Here is a 20705-nt window from a genome sequence, read left to right as displayed (position 1 = left end):
TTTATGCCTAAAACTAAACTAAATCATGGTTTTTTAAAACTTAATACAAGTTCACTCAGTAGATTCCAAGTAAAGCCAGCATATGTTGCAGCTCTCCTGAGGCAGATCCTAGTTACTCAATGTGTGGTCCTCAGAACAGCTGCATTAGCTAGTAGCTTGTTAAAAACCATATTTCATATACATGGGAACTTGTTAGAAAAACAGAATCACAGTCCTTACTCCTGATCCACAGAACTATAGTCTGCCTTTATTAAGATTAACAAAGGCTGGGTTCATGCAACAAACTTTTGAGTAGCCTTATTTCTCCTTTGAATGCTGCCTAAAGCTTGCCACTTCCAGGGAGTCTCTCAGATTATATTGACCATTAACTACCTGCTACTGAACAAGTCTTCTCTCTGAGGTATTAGTTACTACTGACTTAGTCTACACTAGGTATTTCAGAAATAGAACTGAGATCAACTGTGTGCAAGGCACACAAGGCCTTAGCCTTAGCCACTGTTCTCTCTCTCTCTCTCTCTCTCTCTCTCTCTCTCTCTCACTCCATTTAACTGTTTTTAGGCACTGTTTTCTAACGTCTTTTTTTGAGTGGAAGGGCTCCAGCTATCTCTCTTCTTGTTTAGAATATAGAGACAAGTTTGATTCAACTGAGTAAAGAGGGGCAGTGTAGAGAGATGGAAGAACTGGGCATTACTGTGGAAACAAAATTCCAGACTTTTTGAAGGATTGTTTTCAGTCTTCTTAGCCTATCAATTTATAGGTTTTCTATCACTGCCACTATATAAACAAAGGCAAAAATACAAAGAAGCATTTCCCTGCATAGTTTCTAGGACTTTGGAGAGAGCTTAGTAGAATTTGAGGATTAACTTTTTATATACAAAATCTAATGTATTGTGTTATTTACACAGAATAAGATCTATCTAGGTCAGGAGATCAGGCTATTCTGATTAAATTGCTGACCTCCCTTCTCTCTCCCCCCTACCCAGAGTGACTCCCAATCCCATGGGGGAAAAGGGTCTGGAATGGTTCCACAAGATGAAGTATGTCTTTCTTTTCATTATACACACACACACCCCAGACTCATCATCTTACATATGAATCTCAGAATGAGTAGTAACCAAATTGGAACAAAGTGTCCTAAATTATTAATTTGATCAAATCATTAATTTTAGATGTTGTTACAAAGAATTAACACATATGCTGTCTGGATAAACTAGTTTAAATTAGCATCCTTTAATTGAGAATAAAAAAATTTATTTTTGTTTTTCTTTTGAGGGGGCACACCCCAGCCTCAGCAGTGTTCAGAGTTTATCCCATGTTATGTACTCAGGGATCACTCCTGGTGAATTAAGTAACATAAAGGTGCCAGGATTGAACCCAGGTTGGCCTGTGCAAGGCAAATGCTCTACCCATAGTAATCTACTACTAACACTGTTTGTAATGCTTCTCAATCTCCTCCATTTACATTCTTAGAAACAAGTTTCAGATAAATCAGACTATTTTATTACCCATCTTTGAAAATTCAATACAATAATATCTCAATAGCTATAAAGTTTTCTAAATATTATTTTAATAATTTCATAGTATTTTTGTTAACTAATGGCATCTAGGTTACAAACTATACATGTAAATGTAAGTTATATCTATAAATACGTATGTTACTGAAAAAACACGAATGAACATCCTTATAGATACATTTTCCTTACTTTATATAAAAATTAAGAAAGAACAAAAGTATAAATTGTTTTTTATATTGTAGTTTCTTAATTTTATGTTCAGAACAATTTCCTAATTGAATGACTAAATCAATGGATATAAACTTTAAGTCATTTGACACAATTACACATTGCTCTGGAACAATCATCTCAATCATTCACCAAGAATAACCTGATCACCATTAATCCTGGACATTTTGAACAATCTCTGAAGACTCTAATTCCTTCTGAGACTTCACTGGTGAAGTACTCAAGAAATCCTGTAATATCCATTTCTATAAGGTGGAATACCTACCACAGGAAGAAGGAGTAGCAGAGGTGGGAAATGTGAAGGTGGCAGAAGAAAAAGTAAGTAGTACAAGAAAGGTCTGTCTCACCTCAAAGATGAATTTGGAGCTGCCAAAATTGGTCTTCTGCTTCTGCCAGAAATTGTCGGGTTTGATAATGAGGGCCACATGGATCTCGGCTGGAAAGGCTTCCTGCAGTGTCTTAAGGAGGGGCTTAATGAGGTCCCACTTGGAGCCCCGCATGTCGATGATGACGGTGAAGCCACGTTTGCACACGTCCTCACTGTTGGGAGGTTCAAAGGTCAGGCAGGATCACTGAGCAATTGAGACTTTGGAATTCTAAGTATAAAAGCATCCAGAAACCTACATTCCTTTTCTTCTGGACCAAATCAACCTTCCAATTTCACAATAGGTCTCCAGTGTTTGTTTGTTTGTTTGTTTTCCAATCTCAGCTCAAAATCTACTGCCTCCAAAACCTTACCTGGATTAACCCCATTTTATTAAGGCAATTTGTCTACTCTCAGCACTTAAAAACAAGTCAGCCTTTTTCAAATGCCTGTTGAGGGAGGGGCATTAGGGTTCTTAGGGGGAAAGATTTTGATACACTAATAATGGGTTAGATGTTCGAATTATGTGCATGAGAAATTATTAACAACTATTGTAAACCACAGAATCAATCAACAAAACATAATTTAATTTACATTGAAAGAAAAAAAGAACCAACTAAACTTTCCCCACTGCCAGTTTCACTTGTTGGGGTGCTCACTGTTTGGATACTTACAACTGTATTTGATTTTGTTCTAACTTTTATCTCCCTTTCCTGCTTTTGGGATAATCCTATTTCATTTATTTTGATCTAAGCTCTTTAAAACATAGGAATTCTGTTGCCTTTAAATCTTGGATGGAAAGTCCTTTGGCAGAAACCTTGCCCCTACCCATATCAAAGGCTAGTATGCTTTGGCACTGAACTGGGACAAATGCTTTTTTTTTTCAGTAGAGGTCTCTAGGTAGGTTTATTCTATTAATTTGATATGGCACATAAAATATGAACAACTATATTTGTCACCACTTTAACTGAAGATGCATTTTTTCATAATTGAGACTGTGTGTCAACTTTTATAGATTCAGGTTGCTGAGTCATGCTGAATATTCATAGGCAATCAAGGGTGAGACTGAATAGAATGACAAAGGTAATCCAATTGTCACATGTACTTTCTTGGTAACTCAGGGCAACTTTTAGGAAGATAAGAAAGAAGAAGTTACTATTGAAATCAAAAAATCAGATGAAGTGAGTGAAAACACAGAACACCAAGGGAAAAAGTCAGGTTATGAGAATGAAGATGCTGCTATATAATTAATGGAGTAGCAAAGTTTATTAAAACATTTGGATTTCAAACTGTAACTTCTAAGAACCCAAAGGAAAAAAACAACAAAGGCTGAACAAAATAGAACATTTAGATTAGAATAAAGTTTATGTTTTGGTAGTTGGAGGGTCTTGACTTTACTTTTTGGTTTATTTGACTTTATAGTTTATTTTGTAACTCAAAATAGACTTTCATTAATCACATATTAATGTAATCAGGGGTATAGTACTTCCAGAAGGTCTTTTGCTTATTTCCTATTTCCCACTTTCTACTTACATCTTCTATTGCATGACCCAAAGACATGCCCCACCGCTGGATAAACATTTACAACTTTAGTGGCAAAGTCGCAACTGGAGCATTTATGCCACAAAAGGGAACAGAACATCTTTTCAGGCTTCATTTTCAAATCATACTCAGGATAAGACTGTCACAGTCTGGTGAAAACTGTAGCTCCCATCTGTAGATGTTCAGGCCTCCTGAAGTAAGCTTGGAAGGGAGTCAGAGTATGAATTGGGGGCTGGTCTACTGACACTGCCAAATTCTAGCGTAGAAGCTAGAGGGGTCCAACAAATCTTAATTTGAAAATGTTCTCCTTGACCACTGTGAAATATATTTTTCAAGGGTACAATGTGTTTGGTGATATTGCTATTCTCTGCTGTCACACATGATAGAGCTTAGGCACCAAAGCTTTTACCTTCTTGGAGGTCATGCCATTCTGGAATTCTAATCCAGGGTATCATAAATACAGGTACAAGCTCTACCATAAGTCCCAGCCAAGAAGATGTTTAAGTTTATTAGCCAGATACTTTTTAGTATTATCTTGTCCAGGGCACTCCAATGATAGAAGCAGACATTTCAAGAGAAAAGGGTAGATTAGAAGCAAGCCTGAAATCAGAATGTGCTTTTCATGGCAGGCAATGCTTGATTCATCCCAAGGGCAATGAGAAATCACTGAAGGGTATCATTCAAGGGAAGGAACATGATCAAGTGGTTTGGAGAGATTAGCCCAAGGTTGTGCAGAGGAAATGTAAACAGGGGTCAGCTAGACAGTAGAGGAGAACAGAAGTAGAGAAACCACATTGGATCTTTGCTAAAATGCTTCTTAAGTAAAGTCTTCCTCAAGTCACTGCATTTAAAGCCTCGGCTGTTTGTTATATAGCATTCATCACCTCTCTCCCCTTAGAACTTACTAAGTAAAGTCTTCCTCAAGTCACTGCATTTAAAGCCTCGGCTGCTTGTTATATAGCATTCATCACCTCTCTCTCTTTAGAACTTACTATTGTCAGAGTCATAATTTTACTTATTCATTTTTATTTAACTTCCTTCACTGAAAAGTAACATTTGAATCATGGATTTTATACTCATTTCATTCTGCAAGTAGTAAGATAATTCATTAATTACCCCCAAGTGTCTAATATAGCATCTAATACATGCAAAGACTTAACATACTGAGAAAGCAGGGGTAGCAATTAAGGATATGGAATCTAGAAGCAGTGCTCCTCATTCTGATCCTGGTTCTAGTATTTCTATATTTAACTTCTCTATGCCTTAGTTCCTGTAAGACTTGAATATAAGTACTAAATTGTACAAGTATTTTACAGATTAAGTTTATTCATACATTGCACGTCCTTATGCTGTTATCAACCCAATAAGTTTGTACCATGTAAGTACTATATAAGGCTGCTGTAGAAGATCCTATTGGTAAACATTTAGGGCTCCTTTATTTCTTGTTTTAGAATCAGTCACTGCTGTTGTTATGAAATCATACCCTACTGAGTTGAAGGTCACCAATGTTATGTCAGGTGCTGCCTGGAAAACTCATTTACTGACTACTATGGAAGAAGAGCCCCAACTCTTGAGTTCTGAAGACTTGGGGTTATCTCTGGAGTTTCCTTTGGTTAAGAGATGGCAAAACTTTTTGTACGAAACCTGGATTGACCACATGCAAGCAAATGCCTTACCAATTCTAGGCACAGAGTCAGGGTGGTCTCTGTGGGGAATTGAGGTGAATGTTGGGCAGGAAAAGACAGGGACACAGTGCCTATTCCATCTCTAGGATGATGAGGGCAAATGTCACTAGAGGTTGCTGTTAGTATTCTCCCAGTCTGACAATTAAAATCTGCAGCAGCTTTGAGCTGCTCCTTGGTTACCCCCAAGCCTCACAGTAGATCTCCAGTGTACTTCCTAAGCCTCTATGTTCTCAGTGTTCTTAGTACTCAGATGGGGAGTAACTTTATTAGAAAGTAACAGGTAATTCTTCTTTTATGTTTAGCTTACTTACTTTAGTGGGGGGTCTAAACCTAGTGGTTTTTAAAGACTAGTCCAGGCTCTATGCTCAGAAGTGTCCCCTGGCAATAATCAGGGGTCATATGTGATTCCAGGTATTTGAACCAGCATTAGGTGCATGAAAGGTAAGTAATTTAATCTCTGTAATAATCTCTGGCTCAGAACTTATTTACTTTTTAAAAGATACTTATTGGTCTAAACTGAACTTTCAGGGTCATAATTTTATAGTGTCTCTTGTAAGTATGGGAACACAGAGAGGCTAAGATAGGAACAGCAGATATGGAGATCAGTGGCTCCTACTCTGCGAATCTCATAATAGTTTTTCCCCTCTCCTATTTCCTAAGCATTGAAGAACTCAGCTCCTCTGTTACATGCCTTCTCTACTAGTTAACCATCTGCAACTTGTGAGTGGGCCCCTTTGCCAACTTCTTACCCTTCATAATAAATTGCTTCCCTTTCAAACGGAGCTGTGATTTGTTTCATAGACTTTCAGAGGTTCTTTGGCCCAGAACATAAAGGTATACTGAATGACTGGATGATTGATCAGATATTTCTTGTGCTCAGTTCTAGATCATTTACCCTTGTTCATTACATGTCACCAGAGCTATATTCTCTCTGCAAAGCCTTGCTAACTCAAATAAAATACAAACAGAACATATTTCCCTGCTCCATGCCAATGCTTCTCAAACTTAAATTATCATCTTTCATTATCATCTAAGGTTTTAAAATGTTGACTTTCAAATATCTAAGTAAAATTTTGTCTAAAATGAGGCCCAAGAATTTCTGCCAGGTGAACAAATGACAACCCCAATACTCTCTTAGAAGTGGTTCATAATAATAAGAACCCCCCCAAATAATAAGAAACCCCATTTCTAAATCAAATGAAGAACTGTATTAAAACAACATTTTTAAGGTGAATTAAACCTTGGTGATCTGCGATATACAGATACCTGTCAATTTGTAACAGGTCACTCTGCATACCCTCACAGTCTTGAGAAGGGAAACTTTTACTGCAAACATGGGGTTGGGACGAGTTCTGTCCTTACACTACATTTCTCTAATTCTTTTGCAAAGAGTTCTTCCTCTTCTAGACAAGGAAGACTTTTTCTGAAAGAACTGGGGATCTCCCTCCACCATATAGCTGTTGGTTCTCTATTATAGGCCAATGGAGAACTGTCTTCCCCACTCCCCCTCCAAAACTTCTAAAAATCCCAAGAAATCTCTGATATGTTTCTTCTGATTATTCATCTGACCTGGTAACTGCATCTGGTAACTTTTGAGCAAGTTCTAAGAATCCCATTGGGTCCCTTTTGGGCCTGCCCATATCACATAAGCCCAGAATCCTCTCCTGATCTACAGCTAGTCCATTAATTAGGAGAGGTTGCACCAAAATTGACTGATCCAGGTGTGAAGGGTCTTAGTGCTGAGTGTTGAGAAACTAACATATAAAAAAAGTATAAAGTCACCACTTTATATAAAGTCATGGCCTGCACAGTAGCAGAGATAAAATTTAAGAACCTATAAAAGAGAATTTTATAAGGGATAGTTATTATTTGTAAAGCTCTCAGTGTCTTTGGAGGAGGCTTAAATTTTTCATTCTTTAAACCACTGCTGGTTCATTCACTTACTCATAAAATCAGTGTACTTATAGCTTAACAATAAAACTCCGCCTTAGCTCTCTTTTTTCTCTTTTTCTTTTTTTTTAATACTAGGCCTCTTTCATACATTAAAAAACTTAATCCTTTAGCTTGGGGAACAAAATCACTCAGGGAATCAAAGAGCAAGAGAGTTCTCTCATCTATGACAATTCTTGAATAGAGTTTCACTCTGGCTGTGGGTCTGACTCAGGAACCAATTGTCATTTCTTCCAACCCCAGCACTCTCAGTTCCTCACCAGGTTCCTAGTCAGAGAGGCCCGGTCTGACCCTCTGAATTCTATCCTTACATCAAGAAATCAGTCTATATTGTTCCAATTATCAAATTTCCAATGGGTTACATACAAAAGCCACCTTCTCTTAGGGATTGTTCCTGAGTAAATTCTGCCTCACTAAAACAAAGAGTATATCGTCCATGACTCTCTTACTTATAAGTTTTAATTTTGAGTTAGATTTTTTCCTCAGAGTATGATATTTTCCCACTCTACACCCATCTTTGCCTTAGATTAGGTGACTGGATAAATAAAGTATGGTACATTTATACAATGGAATATTACTTGACCATAAGAAATGATGAAATCATGCAATTTGCTGCTATGTGGATTAATCTGGAAGGTATTATGCAGAGTGAAATTAGTCAGAGGGAAAGACATAGAATGATCTATATCATATGCAGAATATAAAGAAACATAATGGCAGAATAATGAATTTCTCAAAGGCAATAGAAACAATGAACAAGAATTGGCTTTGATAGGAAGCATGCCATTTGGAGAAGCTAGGGGATAAATCAGGGAAGGGGCTACAATGATGTTAGAGGGAAGTATTCAACTGAGAGGTACAGTGGGAGTGGAAAGTTAGTAAGGTGTTATGCATGAAATTCTATCAGTAACAATACTATAAAGCATAGTGCTAAAAGTTATGAAAAAGTGTCTCTTAAAAAGGCATATTTGTAAGTGTGAAGCAAATTGGTAGCAGGGGCACTGATGGAAGGAACTAGACTCTGGTGAAAAATTGATGTTGAAACATTATATGTCTGAAACCCAATTATAAGTAACTAATTCATGGTGACTAAATAAATATAATTGAATAAAGAGAGATTGATGGATGTTAAGTTTTGAACCACATATGGTGTCTCCAGACACTTCCAGGAAAGATCTCCGTTCACAGATTCAGGAATCAAACCATACATACCCCAAAACTCAAAAAAAAAAAATAGACCTAAACTAGTTTACCCCCACCCCCAACTTCCTGCCTATCTCACCTGGAAAGGCAGACCTTCCCACATTTCAGAGGAGTCTATGGTTGGTAATTAAGAGTGACCTAAGGGAAGGGGTGAAGGGCACACTCAGCAAGGAAGATAGACGCAGCAGGTAGAGAGGAGACACAGGATGGTGGCAGAGAGGCTGCTTAGTATAAAGGCCATGTGAGGAATATGCACATGGCGGTTAAGGACCTTGTAAATAAAGCTGATGTCTCCTGAAACTTCAACTGACTGCCTGTGAATCATTTCTTCACCTTCACCCTGATACCTACAGACCCGCTAGGCCATAGGTGCTGCAAGTGCTAGGCTGAGAATGGCCTCACCATCTATCCACTCCATACATGATAGGGCTTTATAAATAATATTTAATTCAACAAACTAGGAGAGATAAAGAGTTAAAGAAACATTATAAATTGGGCCAAAGCAATGGTATAGCAATGGATAGGGCACTTGTCTCACACATGGCCAACCTGGGTTCAATCCTGGAACAGACATATGTTCCTCTGACCCCTATCAAGTCTGATCCCTGATCACAGAGTTAGGAGTATGTCCTGAATATCACTAGGTGTAGTCCTAAAAAGCAAATGAAATAAATAAAGAAAACAAACACTACAAAAAGAAAAGTACAGACAGAATAACCTGTGCAAACTCCCTGGGGTAGAGAAATATCTATATGCATTGTCCCTCTCTTGCAAGAAGGAAGGAGAGGTAGTAAAGTTTCGCAAGGAGTTAGGAGGCCAGAACCTAGAACTGTATTGTAGTACTACAATATTTCATGAATCATTTGTTACTTTATTTTTTGCTTATACTTTTGGATACCCAAAAGTGCTCATCGATCATTCCTGGAGGAGCTCAAGAAATGATATGAGTTTGTGGGGTTGTAAATTATCTCCACAAATCCATATCATATCAAAAGCTGATAACACACATCAGTAGCATGTAAGGCAATCACCCTATCCACTGTACTATCTCTCCAGCCCTACAATACTATATCCTGAGAATTAAAATCTTTAAGCTAGAAATAAGTATAAGATGATATTCAAACTATTAAAATAAAAAGGTTTGATTAAAATGTTTTGATTAATATATGACAGAAACATATTAATGATAAAAGCTCATTTTATTGAGCACATAAAATCACTATAACTTAAGTATTAAACTAATCAACCTTTATTTTTTACATGAAATATACACATAACTGTTATTCTTAACCTAACCTAAAATGAAAGAAACAAGCTCCAATAGGTTGAGTAGATTGCTTAAAGTCACCAGGAGGGGAAAATCAGGACCTGAATCTCCTCTGTTGGTTCTAGCATCTGCCATACTGCCTGGCCTCAGAAATACATACAATGCTCGAGTTTAAAAAAAAAGTCATGCTTAACCTTGCTCTTCCCTCATTTTCATACATGAGTTCTAGAGGGATGAAAGTGACTGGCTTAGCTCACAAATTGTGCAGATGTTTTGCTCACTTGGGTCTCTGCTTGCTCAAATACAAAAAAAAAAAAAATACAAAATACAAAAAGAAATACAGTCCTAAGAACTATAGAATTGAGCAAAAAAAAGTTCTCCTAGGCATCAAATAATCTATCTCATAGGAACAGAAGATTCAGCAATGCCTCAGAAATAAAAAAAATTAAAAAAAAAACTTCTGAGCTCTGGCAGCAGGAAGATGTCCCAACATCTGGTATACCACCAGAGATTCATCTCACATTTGTGACTGCCCGGAAGATATTCTGTTAAAACAGCAGCTGGAAGCAGTATATCAATCCAATATAATGATGACAGGAGAGTAGAAATCAGCAATGAGAAGACAAAGAAAGGGAGCAACTAGGATTTCTACCCATCCTGTAAACATCCCTTACATAGTCTGAAGGATGTTCAGACTATTCTAATTGTGAGGGTAAAGAGATCAACAGTGTGATATGTCAGAATCCTAATGTGGAGACCCAGGAAGGCTCAAGGCTTAGGTTATGATACAGTAGTAGAGAAACCTTCAAATTAGGTTTATTCTCTAGATTGTTCAGGGAAGGTGCTGAATATTGAGCCACAATGCTGACAACTAAGGAGCCAATAGTGGAAAGGAAGAACAAAGTAAATACAAAAGACACAAAAGAGAAAAGGGCTGGAAGTTACAGCTCACCTCATGAAGCTCACCACAAACAGGGATGAGTTTTGTTAGAGAAATAACTACATTTCGAACTATCCTAATAATGAGAATGTATGAAGGAAATATAAAGCCTGTCCAAAGTACAGGCGGGGGTTGGGTGGGGTGCAGGGAGACTTGGGACATTGGTGATGGGAATGTTGCACTGGTGATGGGTGGTGTTCTTTACATGATTGAAACCCAAACAACACAATCATGTATGTAATTAAGGTGTTTAAATAAAAAATATATTAAAAAATATATTCTGTTTAACAAGAACAGTAATGGTTTTTGCCAGAAAGAGTTTTGCCATTATGTGTACAAGTAAAACTAGCTGTATAGGAAATTTGGAGGAATAACCTTGGAAGCCTTATACATGGTGGCCAAGCCATTCTAAAGATGGTGTCCTACCAGAAAACAAAAACAGTAAGAAGCAAAGAAGCAATAGTAACCCCAACATGTCACCCACATCACACTTTTCCCAGAACTGTGTAATAAATATGTGTTTCTAAAATAATTTTTTGTGTGTGTTTTTTTGTTGTTTATTTATTTATTTATTTTTGCTTTTGGGGTCACACCTGGTGATACTTAAGGGTTACTCCTGGCTATGTGCTCAGAAATTGCTCCTGGTTTGAGGGACCATATAGGACACTGCAGATAAAACCGTGGTCCGTCCTAGGTTAGCGGCATGCAAAGCAAACACCCTACCACTTGCACCACCATTCCAGCCCCTAAAATAATTTCTTGAGTTAAATTCACAATCAAAATTTGGGAGCAAAAGATCCTTGGAGTTGAAAGATGAAAATGATTGCCTTTACCCTCTTGCGTTAGGTTTCTTGTACCATTCTCAGGCTGTGGAGTCTCTACCTAGAGGATATATATATATATATATATATATATATATATATATATATATATATATATATATATACACACACATATGTACATATATACAATATTTAGTTACTGTACTTACAAAATTATTTAGGCATATAGTGTTCCCACCTCTAATAGTACCACCCAATGATCCCATTTATCTGCCAGTAACATTGCCCTGTAAACCCTTGACAGATACATCTTTAAGCTTATTTGTTGTAGTTTGGGTCCCAAGTTTTTAGTTAATATTTGCTCATATGGTTTTACTATATACATATACCTTGCCTCTACATTATAGAGGCAACAAAGGCACCTATATGTTATTTTTGAGTCAATTCTCTCCTTTGAGGGGGGCAAAAAATAAAAATAAAAAAATAGACTTTTTTTTAATTTGATGTTTGGAGTCACACCCATTTATACTCAGGGGTCACTCCTGGCTCTGCTCTTAGAAATCGCTACTGGCAGGATCTGGGGACCATATGGGATGCTCAGGATCGAACTCAGTTCGTCCTGGGCAGCTGTGTGGGAGGCAAATACTCTACCACACTGTGCTATCACTTTGGCCCAAAAAATAGACACATTTTTTGAGCTTTAAAATTTCATTTTTCTTTTCTCTTTTTTAATTTTTAATTATGAGAACAAAGATGCAAAGAAAGAGGACAAGGTAAAGTTACAGTGGAAGGACAATCACCCATAAACAGAATTCTCAGTAGTCCTATTGCTGATATCTTAACTTTGAACTTTCAGCCAAAGAACATTAAGAAAAATAAAACAGAACCCAGGTACAACTGCTTTGTCCCTCAAGTCCCCAGATTGTAGTACATAATATTTCTTAGCAGCACACAAAGCAATCCAAAGACATAACACTTATGTAACTCCTTAAACATTGAAGGCAAAGTACTTTTTTACATTTCCATGCACATGCATATTAGTTTAAGTTAACCTCAAAAGTTTAAGTGGTTTGTTTCTCTTAAGGATTAGAGTCAAAGGAGCACAGTAAAAATGGTATTAGAGTGGCAATTATTATTTGCATAGGCCCACCAAAATATGAGGGACATGGAATGTAAAAGCTTTGGCCTAAATACAAGGAGACCCTAACCCTAAAGTTTCCTGGCATAGGACCAACTCTAGGCTCCAGGCAAACTAGTTTGTCCAATCCAGGTCATTGTCTGTAGTGCCAATACACTTTTATTTTGCACGCAGAATAGACACTTTTTTTTTATTAGTAATAAACAACAGTATTTGCTGAAAGTAGGTAGACTTTATTTTTATATAGGAATGTAAATAAAAATACACCAAGGCATGTGTACACCCCAAACTCTGGGGTGTATATTTATGTGCATATATGTGTATATTTATGCATATATATGTATGTATGTATATATATATATATATATCTCAGGTGTCCTCAAACTTTTTAAACAAGGGGCCAGTTCACTGTCCCTCAGACCATTGGAGGGTCTGGCTATAGTAAAAACAAACTTATGAACAAATTCTTATGCACACTGCATATATCTTATTTTGCAATGAAGAAACAAAACAGATACAAATACAATATGTGGCCTGCTGCCATAGTTTGAGGACCACTGCGAGTCTAGGTAGAGACTTCACAACCTGAGAATGGTACAAGAAACCTAACGCAAAAGGGTAAAGGGCAATCATTTTTATCTTTCAACTCCAAGGATCTTTTGCTCCCAAATTCTGATTGTGAATTTAACTCAGGAAATTCTATTAGGGGCTGCAATGGTGGTGCAAGCAGTAGGGCATTTGCTTTGCAAGCTGCTAAACTATTTTATTTTTTATTTTTTATTATTTCTATAATCTGTATCTAATATTTTACTTACTTTTAATACCTACCATTTCCTACACAAGTAGCCACAGACTAGTGAAAATATCTATTTGTCCTGTCCTTCTGACTTCACTTAACATAAAATGAAATCATGCGATTTGCTGCAACTTGTATAAAAATGGAATATCCTATGTTATGAGAAAGATTTAAGTATTTTCCAGTCTTTTGACCCTCAATCTGATCTATGCTAATTTGCTTACATTCTTCATTATGATTCAAGCAGAGCCCTTTGCTGGCTCCTCCCAATCTCACTGCACTCACTTTTTTAAACAACCAAGCAAGTGTTAAGGAAAAGTGTTAAAGACACATTAGCACCTACTTTAAGCTTTCTAATTGGTATAATCAGGAACACTAAAAAGAACATTGGAGGAGACTGTGTCTTATAGAGAAATGAGCCACTCTGGAGAATATGGGTTGTCAAAGAGTAGTTGCTTGCAGGGATTGTTTTCAAGCCCACCTTCATAATGTGCAGGGCTTCTGGATGACAGAGTTAGGGAAAAGAAGCTCTAAAATGTGTGATGGGCACCTTTCATCAAGGCCACAGTGAATGCCAATCACAAGCTGGCTTTCTGCATCACTTGACTTAGTGCCCATCACAGGTTATTTATAATAAGCACTGTAACTTATCTGGATACTTTTGTTGTTATTCTACTGAAAATCACTATTTGCTTTCCCAGGTAATGATTATTGTAAAACATAGCAAACTATGTTCAGGGTTTAGGGAAAATTCTGAGTAATTTTTTCAGTCTAGTTGGTCACACGGTACACAGGAGGCCATGTGGAGCCAGGGATCAATTTGGGATCTGGTATATGCATGGTAAGCACCCTAACGCATATATTATTTTCTCAGTTCTTACAGTTTAGGGATCTTTTCATTTAACAATTTAATTTTATCCTTTGTGCGACTGACCTGTGATGCCAGTGCTCCAGTGCTGAAGGTTAAAAGGTTATATCATCCACAATCTAAGTCTCAACTCCTCGTCTATTTGATTGGAGAGTCCCAACTTGTTCTGGAGTTGAGCACAGTAGTGTACAATAGATTACAGCTACTATAAAAATAGTGTGAATAATACTCCCCCCAAAATATCATTGTGGCTGGAGAGATGGCATGGAGGCAGGGCATTTGCCCTGCATGTAGAAGGACCATGGTTTGAATCCCGGCATTCCATATGGTCCCGCAAGCCTGCCAGGAGCGATTTCTGAGTGTAGAGCCAGGAGTAACCCCTGAGCACTGCCGGGTGTGACCCAAAAACCAAACAAAAAATATCATTGTAATTCCACTTCTGGCTATCGACCGCCAATCAGATCGGCATCTTTAACCTCCATCTAGGAGGTGCCAGTTGCAGAGAATGAAATAGACAAACACATAAGGAGACAAACACAAAAGGACTGTCAAGTTTTAGGGTCATTTGATCAACCATAAGGAAGTACACAAGCTGGCCATTGCTTCAATACAATATTGATACCATCATTGTTTCCAACATGAGAATTATTGTTTAGGTTTCCAGAGACACTAAGAACAATTAGTAAGAACATTAAAATCCAATGGGTATATTAAGAGAAGAAACTGGGATGCTTCATATAGCCAATTAGCAGGCACCCTTAAAATTGAGATTTAGGTCATGACAGTAAGGTATTTTACAATTATATTTTTCTCCATGTTGTCTACTACATCTAGAAACCCCTAAATTATTTTTATTCTATTCTTTCTTTTTACTATCTATTTCTAATCTGTTTGTTTCTCAGTGCATTTTTGCTGCTTGTTTATATTCTAAAACCTAAGTTATTTTTGCCCCAGGGACTATCCTGACCTTGAGGTTATTGTTAGGGGAACAATTTTCCTCACTGGGAATATGCATAAAGTAGATGAAATCATTACCTCAAAAGTATATCTGTACCTTCACTTTTACTGTAACTTTAATTACAATAAATAAGACATGAAAACAACCTAAGTGTCCATCAGTGAATAAATGGGCAAAATGTCAGGATATGTGTACACACAATGAAATATTATTATCCATCTCAGAAAATGAGAAATATTATCATTTGTGACAAGTGAATGGATGTTGAAAGCATCATTCTAAGAAAAATATCTAAAATAGAAACAAACTCAAGTTGACACACTGGACTTAACTCATAAGAGAAACAGAGAACATACTATGGTGACCAGAGGCTGAGGCAGGGGAGTAGGACATGGAGGTAGGTGGTTGAAGATACAAACTTTCTTTTAGTTGGTAAGTACTAGAGTACTAGTTGTACTAGAGTACAACAGGATGTGTATAACTAATGCTGCTGTGTGATATATTAATAGAGTAAATCCAAGACTTGCCATCAAAAGTAGACCTTTTTCCTTTATTGTTGCAATTAGAGAATTGTGTATTAGCTAAACATATTTTATGAATTTCACAATAAATGTAAATCACACCATAATTCTTTCACCTTAACTTAAACAGTGATGCATATCAATTATTTTTTATAAAAATTGGAAGAAAATGTAAATATAGCCATGATAGCATGGCCAAGTAAAGATTTGCTTCAAAGATTTGCTTGCCTATTTCCTAGCTAGGAATCACCCTGCCACCCCTAGCAGAGGAAACTCAACCCCTGCCTCAGGTAGAGTCCCTGAGAAGCCTCACAAAGGAGGCTAAATAGAAAATGTGAAGTCAGCCACCTGATTTTACTTAAATGAGGCTCTTCAAAACAAAGAAATAGAGCTTCACAGAGTAGTAAATAAATTTTGGCTTTGCATGTGGGAGTCCTAGGTTTAATCACTGACACTACATAGTACCCCAGGTGCAACCCCTAAACACAGACCTGAGAGTTGCCTCATGAACACTGCCATGTAAGATCTCAAAACCAAAAAATATAAACAATAAAATTAGATTGCAAGGGGCAGGCATATAACCATTTTTTTCTTTTCATTCTCAGTTAACTAGAACCTAATAAGGCATAAAATGGTATATACTTGGGTCCCAAGATTCCTCCTTGTATTCTCAAGTGTTACCATAAGTAACAAGTTCAGTAACCTAAAATTACAGGATAGGACATCTGCATTTGTATTTTTCTTCATACTACCTTTAAATCAAACATGTTAGAAAAATTATGTTTGCCAAGAAAGAACAAAGGTTTGCCAACCTATAGCCTAAAACTATGCTGCAGGCTGAAGGGAAGTCCCAGAGATATTTTCAGAAATTACACACATGATGGTAGAATGAAGTATACAGCCCTCTGAAGGATGACTACTTCATGCAGATGTTTATAAATCAACAGGTCATCTTTCAGACAATGAATAACTGCTCAAATAGAACTACCTGGAGCAGAGACTAGCCTGGAGCAGGTCAGTGTCAGATGAGATCCTGAGTGAGGAAAAAAGGAACCTAGAAACCCCTCGAGGAGTAGGATCACCACTCCCAGATTCTGGGGTTGGTCCAGACTTAGAGGGAAGGTGGCAGAAGAATGGACTTAGGTAGATGGAATAAAAACTGAGTGACACCCATTTCCCAAGAGCAGCTTCTGTCATCTTTCTTTCTTACCTTTTCTCACTGATTCCTTGTTCTCTTTTGGGAAGTTCAGAACATGAAGACAAAACAAAATGAGACTAAAGAAGCATCAGGAAAAAACAAATGGAAAGCAAAATCCACAAACATCCAAATCAAACTCTCTACACAAACCCAAGAAACATGTTCCTCTGGCCTACTCTAATCATCCTTCCATCCTACCTCCTTGGCCCAAGTCTGGGTGGGTGAAGAATGCAAATAATCTTTTAACACTTAAGAAAACAATCATCAGAATCACTGTTCATACATCTCTAAGTAGGAGAGAAGTTGACATTCCAAAGATTGTGACCTATCTAAGCACAGTGTCTCAGTCACCCCAACTACAAGACACAGGGCCCTTTTCTAAAATGAATTGTAGAAAGAATTAAGAGAACTAATGGTACCCAGCCAAGCTACCTCACAGCTGGATGGGGAGAGAGGGGGACACAACAACCTCATTGCACAATTTAAGCATTCCCTCCCTTTTCTCAGTGCTATCACAACTCTTTTTCCTCCTAGCTTCACCCTGATATGTCCCCACCCTCCACTCAGGATCCACCGTGCTCCAGCTGAGCTCACTTTGCTAGCAGCATCAGTAAAACCCTCAGGAATAAACCATATTTCTGCAGGAAACCGATTTTGGCCAAAACTCTCACAGTACTCCTCCACCTCACCCCGACCCCTTCCCCTTAAGCAAGCATCATTTTCTCGAAGCCCAGGACTATCAGCCTGCCCACTCACAGATAGACACATACCAGCACATATTCCCTTGGCACAGCTATCCTCTGGGTGAGAACCCTTGCTCTTTACCAACAAAGAAGTCCAACTTACTGCAGAAATGGACCCAACCTGCAGCCAGCATTCCTGCCATCTGACACCTAGTTTGAGCTTATCAGTCCAAGGGCACTGGTGAGGTACCAATGATTACATACAGGAAACACTTTGTTGGATTGGACACAAGTACAAATCCATGAGCAATGAGGGAAACAATGAACAGTCAGGTGGAAGAAACTGATGAAGGTCCAGAATTCAAAACAGGGCATGGCTCTGCAGTGGCTTTGCCCTACTCCACCAAGTCTCCTACCCATATAGCCAGTTCAGATGTTTTGATGGCTCAGGTGTGACTGAAATAATGCTTCCATTCTTGACCTAAGAGAGGTTCTGAACCACTAAGTGCGCTTGTGGGGGCCTCCACTGTACCACAGTTTTTGTTACTTGGGGTAGAGGAAGTACAGACTGGGGCATTGGGTCCCAGCAATACCGTGAGCCATCTGGTGGCCATATCACGGTCTCTCTCTGGGAAGAATTCACCCATTTTAAAGTGAAGAGTTAAACTGGCATACCTCCATATGCCTTCCTGCTTCTAGCTCCAAGGAACCTTATTCAATTACCTCTTAAAATCAAGGTCATATTTTACTTCCAAAAATCTACTACTACTAGGTTAGTAACTGGTACATTTGGTTAACCAACTGCTTCAGCAATACTTAGTGTGTCTCCTCCAATGGGTCACAAAATTTAACTAAATGCAAGTCCCCCTAAAGCAAGAAATGGGTCCCCTCTAATTAATCTACAAGTGCAGAAGCAGTCTGAAAAAGCCAGAGAACTATTTGTGCATTTTAAGTGGGTGGGTATGTAAAGAAAGAAACCATTGCCTTGTGTCTGCACAGAATTAAAACTGGACAAATCTGCACATATCCTGATGCTCATGATGGACTCAGACCAAGGAGTGCCCTTGACTTTTTCCAAGTACAAGATAGGGAGTGTCTCTTCAGAAAAGAGCTCTTTCACCTGCCTTCCTTTCCAAGGAAAATAGTTTGGAGATGAGAGAACATTCTCTTCCTGAGCAGGGAGTCAGAGAGGAACTTGTCCAGAACGAGGCCCAGCTCTTCCTGGGCCAGTAAGCCAGCCAGAGTTTCTGTGAAAAACCTAGCTGTGGTAACAGAAAAAAATTCTAATGCAGGATGGCACAGAACAGTTTGAAAAACAAATGGGAGAGAAATGTACTGATTTGGGAAATTTTTAGTTGCACTCGCAATCCAGGCTGGTGCTCACTTGACCTAGGAGGACTCAGGGAAGAGGGGAGGAGAGGGCTTGATGAGAAATAGGAAAGAGGGAACAAGCCATCAGGATATACACATGGATTATATCAGTAAATTATCCGGAAAAACATTTGTCTTCACTGAGTCACTACAGCTCTGACAAAGTGCTGCCGTCTGGGTTCCTAGAGAAATAGGACTGGCTGGCTCTGACACCTACTCAATTTAGAAGCAAAAATGTTCCTCTTTGGTGAGAGTGTTTCCTGGTTCCCTAGTGTGTCCCTGAAGCTCTACCCCTGGCAAAGGGCTGTAAACTCTGGGACACAGCCAGCTGCCCAGCTCCTCAGAGAGAAAATAGCATATCTTAAAGGGACCTGGTCTGACCTCATGAACATATACCTGGAAAAGAAAGCCTGGGTCCTAGAGTGACACTAAAGGTGCAGGGGACACAACCCTTTCTCTCTGGGGGGGCTCCCAAAGAAGTAAAATTCCACCAACTTTTAAGATGCTACTTTGCAAATTCACTACACAAGACAACTCTATCCACAAGAGGCCCATTAACAATCACACAAGGAAAGACCCTCTATGCAATTAGACTTGTAGTAGCAAGTACAAGCAAGTACTTAAAGTAGCAGAAAATGGACCCAAGAGTTTTACAGATTCAAAGTCTTTCATATTTTTTTATTATTTTTTTCTGCTTAGGTGATGATAAACTTGTAAAAAAATAAATTTTGAAGAAGATTCCTTTATTAAAGTGGTCTAAGAAGAGATAAGATGAAGAGGGAAAGTTAAAGAGGAGATGTCATGGTAAAAGCTACCATGACAATTTTTTTGCAGGGCCAGAAAGATAGCATAGGGACAAAAGCACTTACCAAGCACCACCTAGCATGAACCCAAAAGCAAACCCTCCAAAAAATTCCTTCACCTAGTTAGATGATGTGCAAAAAAACTCCAGACAACAACAGAAGATGGAAAATCACTAAAACAGAAAATATAAATAAAATCATCAAAATAAAAAGACAACAATAGAAACAACATAAGAATCACTCTGGTCCCAGAGAGCCAAGAAGATAATCCCTATGAAGAAGCAACCATCAAAGACATTTTGCTAAAAAGAGCTGAAGAACTCATGTATCACATCCTGGATGCTCAAAGAGCACCAGCTAAGAGACCCAAATAAAAATACTCCTAGGCACATCCTAATCACTAATGATGAAAACCATATATCTAGAATATTGAAAGCAGCAAGATCAAAAATATTTATATACAAAGAGCATCCTTAAGATTTATAGTAGATTTACCAAAGACATTCATTCTCAAAGCCCAAAGACAATGGTGACATATAGTGAAAAAAAAAAAAAAAGAAATACAATGAATGCCTCATCAAGAATAGTTTACCCAGCGAGACTCTCATTCAAATCTGAAAGAACAATGAACAACTTCACAGATAAACAACAGATCAGGATCTTCACAGACTAGAAACAACCCATTATAGAACTAAACAGTCTTCTCTAAGATAAGACAAACCTCAGAAACAGAGCAAACTTCTATAGAAAGATGGCACAAAACTCCATGACAAGAATCTCTCTCAATGTCAATGAACTAAAGACATCAATTAAGAGACAGAGTGGTGAATGGGTTAAAACATTCTTCTAGAAAGCGACAAAAAGTTTAAGAGAAAGCAAATGAAAACATATATA

At 38.0% G+C, this 20705-nt stretch overlaps 1 protein-coding gene across 2 annotated transcripts in view; it reads right to left on the bottom strand.

Moving 5' to 3' along the window:
* The window catches only part of LOC126026168 (kalirin), a 549871-nt gene that overhangs the window by 293997 nt on the left and 235169 nt on the right, over positions 1-20705 (bottom strand). For both annotated transcript variants that reach the window (XM_049785867.1, XM_049785868.1), the window contains exon 4: positions 2090-2282. In XM_049785867.1, the coding sequence (XP_049641824.1) occupies positions 2090-2282 (193 nt within the window). The remainder of the gene's footprint in view (positions 1-2089; positions 2283-20705) is intronic.

This window comes from Suncus etruscus, chromosome 13 (assembly GCF_024139225.1).
Source record: "Suncus etruscus isolate mSunEtr1 chromosome 13, mSunEtr1.pri.cur, whole genome shotgun sequence".
NCBI classification, from domain to species: domain Eukaryota; kingdom Metazoa; phylum Chordata; class Mammalia; order Eulipotyphla; family Soricidae; genus Suncus; species Suncus etruscus.
Note: the sequence above shows the minus strand (reverse complement) of the source record. Positions and strands in the feature narration are given on the sequence as shown.